The 13,431-nt window shown below is 48.0% G+C and overlaps 1 protein-coding gene across 1 annotated transcript in view; it reads left to right on the forward strand.

Moving 5' to 3' along the window:
- The window catches only part of LOC118770938, a 68,024-nt gene that overhangs the window by 24,612 nt on the left and 29,981 nt on the right, over window positions 1–13,431 (forward strand). The window contains exon 2 of the mRNA XM_036518732.1: window positions 6,642–8,466. Within this exon, the coding sequence (XP_036374625.1) occupies window positions 6,910–8,466 (1,557 nt within the window). The 5' untranslated portion in view covers window positions 6,642–6,909. The remainder of the gene's footprint in view (window positions 1–6,641; window positions 8,467–13,431) is intronic.

Genomic DNA, 13,431 nt, shown 5'->3' on the forward strand with positions numbered 1-13,431 from the left:
GCAGACCTCATGTAAGATTAACGTACTGGTTCACCGTGGCCGTTAAGGATCCCTTAATGGAATTAATGAGGAAGAGCAGCTTCCCGGTTTCCTCACTGTATTCCCCACCTGCCTCTCGCGGTCGACCTGTTTAATACTCCCCAGTTTAATTGGCTGAATAAATTCCTTCCTCTCCACCTTCCCGCACTGTTGATGTGATATTATTACATAATAAAAAAAATAATAATAATAATAATATTAATAATAATGTATATGTGAATAATGTATATGTGTGTATGTTTACGTGTATGTATATCTATCTGTTAGTTCATGAATCAGTTTGAGTATATGTGCATGTGTGTGTGTGTGTGTGTGTGTGTGTGTGTGCGTGTGTGTGTGTGTGTGTGTGTGTGTGCGTGTGTGTGTGTGTGTGTGTGTGAATGCACGTGAGTGTGTGTGTCTGTCAGTTTGTGTGTGTGTTTGTGAGCATGTGTGTATGTGTATGTGTGTGCATGCATGTGTATGTGTATGTGTGTGCGTGTGTGTGTGTGTGTGTGTGTATGCGTATGCGTGTGAATGCACGTGAGTGTGTGTGTCTGTCAGTTTGTGTGTGTGTTTGTGAGCATGTGTGTATATGTGTATGTGTGTGCGTGCGTGTGTATGTGTATGTTTGTGTGATAGATAGATAGATAGATAGATATGTACTTTATTAATCCCAGTGGGAAATTAAGTTATCCAGCTGCTCGCTGACATACAGTACATTCATAATAAAAACCATAATACAACCATTAAAAGTGCGGAAGTGCAAAAAGAATAAATAAATAAATAAATAAACAGATAAAAACAGTGAACAGTACATGGGTAAAGGACACAGTGCATGGGTAAAAAGACTAAAAAGTTAAATGACTAAAAGACTACACAGTGCTCCTCCTTTCCCCTCCTCTCCCACGTGTGGTGTTGTACAGTCTTATGGCTCTGGGAAGAAATGACCTGCGGCATCTTTCGGAGGAGCAGTTCAGTGAGATCAGCCTCTCACTGAAGCTGCTCCTCTGCCCCACCACCAGCTTGTGGAGTGGGTGGCTGCTGTCGTCCATGACAGAGAGCAGTTTGAGGAGTGCTCTCCTGTCTGCCACCGATGCCACAGAGTCCAGCTCCGCACCAGTGATGGAGGAGGCCTTCCTGACCAGTTTCTGCAGTCTCTGTGTGTCCTTCTGTTTGGCGCTCCCCCCCCAACACACCACCCCGTAGAAAAGTGCACTGGCCACCACCGACTGATAAAACATCTGCAACATTTTTTTGCAGACGCTAAAAGATGCCAGTCGTCTGAGAAAGTACAGCCTGCTCTGCACCTTCCTGTACACAGAGTCACAGTTGGCAGACCAGTCCAGTTTATTGTCCAGCTGCAGGCCCAGGTACTTATAGGAGGTGACCACCTCAATCTCCTCACCACAGATGTCAACAGGCAGAGGAGATGTGCAGTGCCTCCTAAAGTCCAGTACCATCTCCTTTGTTTTTGAGGTGTTGAGCTGCAGGTGGTTCAGGTGACTCCAGGTGGTAAAGTCCTTCACAAGGGCCCTGTACTCCCCCTCATCACTCCCCCTGATGCACCCGACGATGGCGGTGTCGTCAGAAAACTTCTGCACGTGACACAGTTCGGTGTTGTGCATGAAGTCTGCTGTGTACAGGGTGAAGAGGAGGGGGGCGAGCACAGTCCCTTGTGGCGCCCCCGTGCTGCTGGTCACCATGTCTGATGTTACAGACCCCAACCTGACAAATTGAGGTCTGTCAGTGAGGTAGTCTGTGATCCAGGACACGAGGGGTGGGTCGACCTGCATGGTGGTGAGTTTTTCCTTCAGGCGTAGAGGCTGTATGGTGTTGAAGGCGCTTGAGAAATCTATGAATAGAATTCTCACAGTGCCACTCTCTCTGTCCAGGAATGTGTGGGTACGGTGCAGGAGGTACAGCACCGCGTCCTCAACTCCCACATTCTTCCTGTAACCAAATTGAAGAGGGTCCTGGGCTTGCTGCACCTGTGGTGTTAGGGCATTCATCACCAGCCGCTCCAAAGTCTTCATCAAATGAGAAGTGAGGGCAACAGGTCTGAAGTCCTTCAGGTCACTGGGCCGTCCCTTCTTTGGTATCGGAATGATACACAATGTTTTCCAGAGGGTGGGGACCTTCCCCTGGTGCAGGCTCTGGTTGAAGATGTGCTGCAGGGGCTCGGTCAGCTCTGAAGCGCAGGCCCTCAGCAGCCTCGGACACAGCCTGTCCGGACCAGCTGCCTTCCTGGGGCGGAGTCTCCTCAGCTCCTGCCTGACCTGGTCCATGGTGAAGGAGATGGAGGAAGTGGAGGAGTCAGGGGGGTTGGAGAGGGGTGGAGGAGGAGGAGGAGGAGAAGGAGGAGGGGGGCTAGATAGGGAGGCTGGGGATGTGGGGGGGGTGAGTGGGCGGGCAGGTGTTGAGTCAAACCGATTGAAGAAGATGTTGAATTCGTTTGCTCTCTCTACACCCCCCTCCACCACCCCTGTTGTGTTCTTTTTGCACCCAGTGATGGTTTTCATGCCATCCCACACCTCTCTGATGTTGTTCAGCCTCAGCTTCCCCTCCAGTTTCTTTTTGTAGGCCTCCCTGGCCTCCTTTAAGCAGATTTTCAATTCCTTCTGCACTCTCTTTACCTCCTCAGTGTCTCTGTTCATGAATGCCCTCTTTTTCCTGTTGAGGACTGCCTTCACCTTGCCAGTGATCCACGGCTTGTTGTTGGCAAAGCATCGCACCTCCCTGGCAGGCACAGCAATGTCAGTACAGAAGTTGACATAGTCAGACACTGTGTAGCTTCCTCTAGGTCGTCACCATGAGGGTCAAGCAACACACTCCAGTCAGTGCAGCTGAAGCAGTCTCTGAGAGCCTCCTCAGCCTCTGGTGTCCACCTCCTGACAGTTCGTGTAGTGATGGGCTGCCTCCTCACCAGTGGTGTGTACCTGGGCTGCAGATGGACGAGGTTGTGGTCAGACTTCCCTAGGGGCGGGAGGGGCGTGGCCGAGTAGGCATCCCTCACGTTGGTGTACAGCAGGTCGATGGTCCTGTTCTTCCGGGTGGGACAGTCCACGTACTGGTGCATGGCCGGCAGGGTGGAGTCCAGGGTGACGTGACTGAAGTCCCCTGAGATGATGACCAGAGCCTCTGGGTGTTGCGTCTGTAACCCTGCAGTGATGGAGTGTACTGCATCAAGCGCCGCATCCGCGTTAGCCCTCGGAGGAATGTAAACACAGATCACAATGACCTGCGTGAACTCCCTCGGTACGTAGTATGGTCTTACGCTAACGGCTAGCAGCTCACAGTCACGGCAGCACATGACGGATTTAATACGGCAATGATTGGGATTACTCCATCTGTTGTTCACGTACAGCACAAGGCCCCCACCTTTACTCTTCCCGCTGGCGTTGGTGTCTCTATCTGCCCTCACCGTAGTGAAGCCGGGTAGCTCCACGTTAGCATCAGGTATGTGGGCAGTTAGCCAAGTCTCTGTGATGATTATTAAGCAGCTCTCCCGATAAGTCTGTTGGTTCTTAATCAATGCCCCCAGCTCGTCCATCTTGTTGGGCAAAGCATTTACATTCCCCATCAACACCGAGGGGATCGGTGGCTTGTATCTCAGCTGTTGTTGTTTTCTAGCTGTAGCCTTAGCCCTGCGCTTCACCCCGGCACGGCTTCCCCGGTACCTCCTCCTTATCTCTCGAGGTATAAAGTGGCGAAAGTCCGTTTTGATCTTCTTCAAAGCCAAAAGACTACTTCTAGAGTAGACCGTTACCTTCTTCAGGTTGTCAGCAGAACATCCACAGTTACCATAACATACATTCGTATTCGCATTCGCACACCGAGCAGCGGACCGGCAGCCGGCTTGCACTAGCACCATGACAGCGTCGTTACGTTTATGTATATGTGAATAATGTATATGTGTGTATGTTTACGTGTATGTATATCTATCTGTTAGTTCATGAATCAGTTTGAGTATATGTGCATGTGTGTGTGTGTGTGTGTGTGTGTGTGCGTGTGTGTGCGTGTGTGTGTGTGTGTGTGTGTGTGTGTGTGTGTGTGTGTGTGAATGCACGTGAGTGTGTGTGTCTGTCAGTTTGTGTGTGTGTTTGTGAGCATGTGTGTATGTGTATGTGTGTGCATGCATGTGTATGTGTATGTGTGTGCGTGTGTGTGTGTGTGTGTGTGTATGCGTATGCGTGTGAATGCACGTGAGTGTGTGTGTCTGTCAGTTTGTGTGTGTGTTTGTGAGCATGTGTGTATATGTGTATGTGTGTGCGTGCGTGTGTATGTGTATGTTTGTGTGTGTGTGTGTATTTGCCCGTCACTTTGTGTGTGCGCATGTGTGTTCATGTGCGTATGTATGTGTATTTGTGTGTGCATGCTTAAAGACCTTATAGGGTCTGGGACTCCTTTTGTATTGAGATATAGATGCTGGATGCTCTGTCCAAACAGACAGACACGTCTTTTTTCTTCTTTTACTGTAAGCCGCAGAAAGAGGGGGGGGGGGGGGGGGAGAGACTCTTTTATCCATTTTTGTAAAATGAAGACATAAACTTTCAAGTATACTTAATTAGGCACTGTTCAAAAGAGCTTTGGATTAGTATATTTCTGATGTCTGTTGCTTTTGTTCATATCTTTATTTTAGTCTTTTAGTCACAGTCACTACCCAGCTTTCCACACACGTGTCCATTATTTCAGGCTGTGTTTGAATCGTTATTTTGGGTTCTGTTTGGAGCTGTGACACTGTGAAACCTTCCCACGCTCATGGAAGGTGCCAGAAATCATGCAAGCTCCTGTTTGTAACTCAGTAACAAGGTCTGACATCCAGATTGCCACCAAGCAACCTGTTTAAATATTTTGCAAAAATAAAATTAGAATTTTCATTACTGAATGTAAAATAATAAATATGTGGTATGAAGATCATCAGCAGTCTACGAGTTGACAAGCTACCCTCAGCAACAGCCAAATTGTCCAATCAGCATTGGCTCTCCTGCAGTGTGTTGTGGGATTTGTATTGTGTTAATTCACTCCACTAATTCACTCCACTAAATTGGCAGTGTGTCAGAGAATGGCATGGGCTTCCTGTGAAAGTGCAGTAAATAAGCTTTACTTTTTGCTATCAATTGCTAAGGACATATTATTATTATTATTATTATTATTATTATTATTATTATTATTATCATCATCATTATTATTATTTAAATTTGTCATCCTTTGAAAATATAAGTTGTTTTGTAATGGGGGCCACCTCATATTTGGGCTAGTTTTGTATTTGTTGTTAATCCAGCAACCTGAATTAAAAGGTGTGTTAAAGGGGGGGGGGGGGGGGGTGCTTGCAAAGAATGTGAAAAAGAGTGATGAAAGAGTGCGGGTGTGTGTGTGTGTGTGTGTGTGTGTGTGTGTCTGTGTGTGCGTGTTTCTGTGTGTGCATGTGTGTGTGTGTGTGTGTGTGTGTGAATGACAGGAGGGCGAGAGAGGGACAGAGAGGCAGAGTGCGGGAGCTGAATGGTAATTAACATTTTCAGTCTCGTTAAGCTGGCGACAGCTCTCAGCGCTCCGTGGAGTTTCAGATCGATGGCCGGGATCTGACTCTAATACTAACCAACCCGGGATCGTTAAAGTTTGGGCCGGGAAGGGAAAAATTAATTCAGGTATTTACGGCTCCAATTAATCAGCTGAATAAGAAACCTGTAACGACCGGCCCGTGCCATTGACAGCAGCAACAACAGCGCTTTCCTCCAGACGAAACGGCAGTGCACAGCTCAGTACTTCTCCAGCTCTCGAACCCGAGTCCCATGCCGGAGTCTGACGCTACCCCCGGGGGGGATGCAGTCGGCCGGATATCTACGGGTCGAGGGGTTTATCGATCGGACCCGGGCCTCCAAGGCCACGTGCCAGAGAGCGCAGTTGAGGAAAATCGTTACCGGCCATATTGCTGCTCATACGGTCTGAACATATGCTGTACTACTGTCAGATGGCCAGTGTACATGGTCAAAGTAACTTGGAGTGTTGTACGAGTATATTTCCCACACAATACTGCCCATGCACGGGAGACAAGTCCCCCAGCCTCCCCTCCAGGGATCCAGAAACCCCTGAAACACCTCCCCAACACACACGCACACACACACACACACACATGCACACGTAACCGTTCCCAAAATGTCAATTTCCTAAAATGTCCCCCGTGAGGAGATTTCCTGACTGATTTGTGGAAAGATAGGCAGAGATGGATGGATTGTGGGGTGGAGGAGGGGGGGTGGAAAGAAAGCGATAGAGAGAGGACAAGACTTGCCTGGGTGAATTTAGCATTGTCATCCTATACAACCTAACATACCACTGAGGGTCATACGCAACTGTACACGATGCTCTACAACTCTACACAACAAGATACACTCAGTCACCTAGGCAACACTTCACACAATGCTGAGCACCTCTGTACAACGCTGATGCTCTCAGTGCCTATCAGAGTGTTTGTACGTTTGTACGAGTGCGCTCCCAGCACATTTCTCCCCATGTTGTCTCTCCATGCGGTTCCTGCAGAAATTATCTCTCTTTCTGCCACTTCCCTGCTCTTTTAATTAGGGCTCCGCAATGATTACACTAATTATCCTTATCTTTTCTGGCAGGTTCTTGGGTGCTTTTCGGGACGCTTACCTGAGCCGTGCAACAAGGGAGAGAGAGCCAAGACCACAGAGAGCAGGCGATAAAACCGGAGGAGGGGCCCGCATCTGCACTGTGGGACCGGAGCACAATGGCGGTGTGGGAGGAGGAGGTGGAGGCACAGAAGCAGGAGGTGAACAGGATAAAGAAAACAAGAGAGCAAATCTTTCTCTCCCGGGGCTGTTCTCACCGCATCCACCACTAAGATAAGCTTACCTGCCAAATCCCGCCACCATGACTGCCAGGATCTTGCTCCTATTGGTCTTCCTCTGCCTGTGGGAGGATCTTGGGGGAGGAGCCTCTGCCACCAAGGTTCTGAGGAGGCGAGGTTTGGGAGCTCACGTACAGGCGAGGACGGATAGGAAGCTGGCTGACCAACGGGATCCACACTTTGACAAATACAAGGTGCCGTCGGCGAAGCTCAAAAGTTTTGAAAATCGAGCCGATGCTAGCGACGTTAACCTGAGCGTTCAATCGAAAATGGTCCTAAACAGCGCGGCAGCGCCTGTGTTTCGTGGAAAAGGGGTCAAAACCAGGAACTCAGAGTTTGCGCTGAAGCTGAGAGAGAGGTCCATTTACAGCCTGGACTTAGCTGTTCATAGCACCCTTGAGAAAGGTGGAGTTGCCCTGGACTCTGCCGAGAGCTGGAATGGTACTCGCAACACTGCCTCCTCTAAACCAGGGCAGGCAGAAGAAAAATTCCACACTCTTCACCACAGGCACGACTTCACTCCCCGCTTTAATCAAACCAGGTTCAAACCTCTGATCAGGTCTAAAGAGAGACCGGACCCATCTGTGCTCACACTGGGTCAAAGCAGAGGATCAAAAACCCCTGAGCAACCAGAAACACTCTGGAGCACAGAGCTGATAGGAAGTGCTGTTCCCACGGAGCAGACAGGAAGTACGGTTCCCACAGAGCTGACAGGAAGTACAGCTCCGACAGAGCTGACAGGAAGTACAGTTCTCACAGAGCTTACAGGAAATACGGTTCTGCCGGGCGGGGGTGTGGGGGGTGAGGTGAGCAGGAGTCAGAGCAAGGATTCGGTGACAGTGGGCGGGGCTGGTAACCCCGGGCAGGGTAGGCAGGAGAGAGAGGAAGCCACAGATTTTTCCAGTGTGAACGCTCACACTGCACGCACGGGTTCGAGTCGAGCCTCGGATCCGGACTCAGCACAGAGCGTTCACACCCACAGAAGAGAGGTCACAGCGGAGTCTGGAGGAGAGGTGGGGGCCGAGGTGGCGAGCAGGAGAGCGGTGCTCACCGGGGGAGAAAGCCCAGGGGATTCTGGGTATGCAGGACACACTGCAACGGCATCGCTCGGCAGAATGGCTCCTGCCGGCCGAGGCAGCCTGCGGATCGAAAGCAGCCCTCCGCTTATCCCGGGGAACGAGGAGGCCAGCACGACTACAGCTGGAGAGACTCTGCGAGACAACCGGATCAGTGCCGCAGCTGTGAGAGCGAGCGGGCGGGACCAGGGAAACCACCCTCGCGCCAGGGCCCCTCTGACTCCGCCCGACGGGGAGGTGCGCACAGACGGCAGCCACTTCCTGAAGCTCCAGCCCGACTCGAATCAGGAGCCGGGCATCGCCACAGAGAGGGCAGATAGCGGGGTGACGGTGGACTCCTGGCTCGGCGGCAGCAGGGGGCGGGGCCTGGTGTTCCAGGAGGCGGAAGACGGGCGGGGACAAGAAGGGGAGGAGACTCGGTCGAGGAGGAGACGGAGCTGGATCTGGAACCAGTTCTTTGTGATTGAGGAGTACAGCGGCCCTGAACCCGTGCTCATCGGGAGGGTAGGAGTGTGTGTGTGCACGCGCGTGCAGGAGTATGTATGCACACACATGCGAGTGTGTGTGTTACTGCACACCCATGCACGCATGTGTATGGTCTGTGTGTGTATGCATACGCATGTGTGCATTTATGTGTATGTGTGTGTGTGTGTGTGTGTGTGTGTGTGTGTGTGTTAAAGTGGCGTCAGTAGCTAAAGCAGCGTGGCTGGCACTGTTGGAGATGGTGACAGTGCTATCAGGACTTTATCATGCTGTGTTATCAAGAAAGGCTTACATTCCTTAAAAGTCCCATTTATCTCAAAAGGAAGTTTCTACCTTTATCATGTTGTCTGTTCACAAAGGGACAAAAGTTATATAAACTGAAAACAAAAGCAATCCTTTCCCTCAGCCTGAACCAATATCATGAATTAGCCATAAAACTCAAACCCCATCTCAGTCTGATTACAGCTGTTTGGTGGCCCACTAAAAATGCTCTGATAATAACAAACAGATATTTGCCAGTTGTTGTTTTCAAAATGATCTTTCATATTCAGGCACAGCGCAGTGAGTATGGAGCTGGGTGTGTGTGTATGTGTGTGTGTGTGGGGGGTGGTGCTCAAAGACAGCACCAACAAGCTAATAACTTTTACATCAAACACACATCAAAGGGCTTCTGTCAGTTTCCTTTTTATTGTGCGACAGAAATCATGCATGCATCAGTCAGGCTGACCTTCCATATTTCAACCCGGCGAGCTACCTCCATGTACAGAGGGAGACCAGTACTGACCTCAGAGAACAAACTATCATACATGTCATCTGGACAGACAATCTTGTGAATGTTTGTTAAAAACAATACAAAATATATCAAAGGCACCTCTCAAACTAAATTTAACATATGTGTTATGCGCTCAAATATTGTACAATTTGATCATAATATGATCGTAATAAAACTACATCCGTGGCACAAAAAAAGGTGCATCATTAAAAAACATATATTTCCTCCAAGATAGCGAAAATAAGCCTGTGGCAAAGCGAAGCAAAGCTGAAAATGATTATCCCCCCCGACTGCAGGGAATAGCCAATTGAGCGTTGAGCTTGCCTGGCCATGACACCTGCTTCGTTCGGCAGGAAGCGCCGGGGCGAGGCGAGTGCGCTCCCCGATAAATGCCCCCGACGCCCACGGCTGTTTGCCACACCGCACGCCACTGCCATTGTGCCGCAGGAGAGCCGCCGCCGATCAGAGGAGTGTCGCGTCTTTCACTGTCTCCGACGGCAATCTCCAGCGGCTTCACACGCATCCAGCAAATCCACCGCAGAGAGCCGAGCCCAGATGATGATAATGATGATGATGATGATGATAATTATTATTATTATTATTATTATTATTATTATTATTATCATTATTGTTATTATTACTATCATTATTATTAGCATTGCCGAACATAACCACCCATTGAAATCATTCGTTAAGACCCTGTGGTTTCAGAATATTTAATGTTTCAGAAAAGCTCTCTGACAGACGCCCCCAGGACTATCTCTATGCCATAATCATTTACATTTACATTTATTCATTTAGCAGACGCTTTTATCCAAAGCGACTTACATTTTTTTTTTTTTTTTTTTTTTTTTTTTTTTAACAATGTTATCCATTTATACAGCTGGATATTTACTGAGGCAATTGTGGGTTAAGTACCTTGCCCAAGGGTACAGCAGCAGTGTCCCAGCGGGGATCGAACCTGCAACCTTTCGGTTACGAGTCCTGCTCCTTAACCACTATGCTACACTGCCGCCCACTACACTGAGGGTGCATATTCCGAGCTGCAGCAGGCACATTGCTCTCTGCGACTGCATCTGCAGCCGCCATCGGGGAGCAGGGCAGAGTGGCGTCGGATTGCTTTTCCCAGTTTAAAACTCAGCATTCAATAGCTTCCCTCCTGGATCTGGACCTCACCTGCACACCAGGAAAGAGGCATCTGAGTTATTCCTCTAGCACTGGATCAGACCAGGGAATCTGACAAATCTTTTTAATGATCGTTTTAAATTTGTGTAGGGATGTAATCAAGAAATTTTATTATGCATTCTCTAAGAACAGAATCTAAAAAATCGTTTTTCAACACACACTTTTTTGTAAGGCCTCATTACAGAGATATAAAATGGAGGGGATTAGCATTCAGTATTGCAGTGTGTTCCAGTCCTTTCTTTTTGATGGAGGTGGTACTGTTTTGTTAGTTCAATGCACACATCCAGGCAATATACTCCTTAGCATTTCACACCACAGTAAAACTCAGATTTGGGTTTATGTTGTTTAAAAGCACATTGAATTCCTTGAGCTCGTGCAGATCCTGTCTCTCACGCATCTCTCTGACATTTTTCAGCAGTAGCATTTGAATAAAGGCATCTAACTAAATAAAATACATGAGACGCCATCAGTTACAAGGCCAAAAGCACAGAAACTAAGTGTTAAACTCAGTCTGGAGGAAGCAGGCTTTGCACGTGAGAGACAGATACTGATCCAGGATCAGAACCTAGAGGCAGTGTATATCTACACTCGGGCAGCTGTTGTAAGCCTCCCCGTGGTGATTTCTCTTGGTTCTGGTGCCCGGGACAGATTGTTTTGTGTCAAACTAATGCCTCAGAAAACGCTCCCTTTTGTCTCTGCCTGGCACGAGCTCTCCAACTCTGGCAACGCACCAAGTTTTGAGCACAGCGAGGGTGCGTTATGTCCTGAGATTATCAAGCCGCGTTTAAAGCACGGAACATTCAGAACTGGCGGGCGGAGCCAAACCATCCCCCTCGGGGTTACAATGGCGCGAGGCACCCCGCCTTTTATCTGTGCCGCACAGCGTGAAGCAGCACTGGCAACTAAACACCCGCCAACAAGTCCGGGGCACGGGAGAATCAAACGGGTCGCACAGGGTGAGAGAAACTGTACCACGTATCTCTCTCATGGACCCGATACACAGCTAAGTACACTAGAACAGCATCTCTGTTATCCTGATACGCAGCTAAATACAGTACTCTACAATATTTCTGTTATAGACCTGATACACAGCTAACTACAGCCGTTTACAATGTATATGTTATAGACCTCATACAAACCTAACTACAGCAGGCTACAATTTCTTTGTTATAGACCTGATACAGACCTATCTACAACAATCTACAATGTGTCTGTTACAGACCTGATATGCAGATAACTACAGCAGTCTACAATGTGTCTGTTACAGGCCTGTTGCAGATGTAAGTACACTAGCTCAGTACCCCTTTAGTGACATGATACAGAGCGAACTACACTAGCGAAGTATCCTCTGTACTTATCACTTTGTGCTACCAGGGCATTCTGCCAACCACTTTGAATGCCCATAATTTATTGTAAATATAAGCATACAACAGTAAAAATATAATGTCTTAGCAATGATCCAAAGAGCAACGTTTACACGCACTCAAGTGAACATAGGGCCTAGCGAGGATCTATAAAATCAGCACTACCTTAAATCAGCGTTTCCTAGCCCCGGTCCTCCGGGTACTCTGTGGAGGAGGGGTTTTGTGCCAGTAGAGCTCTCATTTAATTAGGTTTTATTGAGCTGTTAATTAAACTATTTGCCATTTGACATCACTTAACGAGGACCTGCAGTTAATACTTTGATGCGCACGCAGCATGGGTGGTTGGCAGTGCTTTTATTCTAAGAGGAGGGTACAAGTAAAGTTTCCTCTATAGTGTTTGTGTGTTGTTGTTTTTTTTTTTTTTCATTCTTCTGAGCCCCGTAAATGAATTATGAATACAGACAGGTACTCAATCTTGTTAAGAGTAATTATTTTATCAATGGGGCCTTGGTAAAATGAACTGAAACACCATTCAAGCTTAATTGAGACAGCTGCCTCAAATTCATTGGAGGGACCGAGATTAACAGAAACATGGCGAATAAACAGCTTTTCGTTTTTCCTCAGCACAAACACGCCGCCAACGGCACACTTCTTTCACAGAGAGTCAACAGCAGAGTGTAGCGAAGTCAAATAAAGAGCCGTATTCACTTAACGGCTCAGTCAGATCTAATTAGCGGAGAGCTCAGTGTGAATGTACACGGCATGCCCTCGGGATGAGGGAGACACCACCGCGCACATTTACACCCACACTTTTGTTAAGAGCGTCTGAATCTCCAGCAGGATGTTGCCCTTGTTGACGTCATCATAACGATGGTCATCGCAGTTGGTCTGAGAGCAGTGCAGGAAGTGTGGCAATCCCTCGCCCCATTGGCTGGTGCTATGCGTCCACACCGAGACTGCCCTGTAAAAATTCTGCACCTGCGCCAACAAGCTTCCTGTGTCTGCACTAATGCTAACAGCTCATATAGACAACACAAGGTTCCTGTATCTGCACTAATGCTAACAGCTCATATAGACAACACAAGCTTCCTGTGTCTGCACTAATGCTAACAGCTCATATAGACAACACAAGCTTCCTGTGTCTGCACTAATGCTAACAGCTCATATAGACAACACAAGCTTCCTGTGTCTGCACTAATGCTAACAGCTCATATAGACAACACAAGGTTCCTGTATCTGCACTAATGCTAACAGCTCATATAGACAACACAAGCTTCCTGTGTCTGCACTAATGCTAACAGCTCATATAGACAACACAAGCTTCCTGTGTCTGCACTAATGCTAACAGCTCATATAGACAACACAAGGTTCCTGTATCTGCACTAATGCTAACAGCTGATACAGACAACACAAGCTTCCTGTACTGCAATATTGCTAACAGCTGATATAGACACCACACACCTACATCTGTATTGATAACACTTTATAGCCATGCCTCAAGCTTCCTATATATGCGGTGGTAACAGTCTATAGCGATACTATAAAGCTTCCTTTCTGTACTAATAACAGTCTATAGCAGCACCACAAGCTTCCTGTATCTGTACTAATAACAGTCTATAGCCACACCACAATCTTTTTGTATCTGCAGTGCTAACAGTCTATAGC

The sequence above is a fragment of the Megalops cyprinoides genome, chromosome 2 (assembly GCF_013368585.1).
Source record: "Megalops cyprinoides isolate fMegCyp1 chromosome 2, fMegCyp1.pri, whole genome shotgun sequence".
NCBI classification, from domain to species: domain Eukaryota; kingdom Metazoa; phylum Chordata; class Actinopteri; order Elopiformes; family Megalopidae; genus Megalops; species Megalops cyprinoides.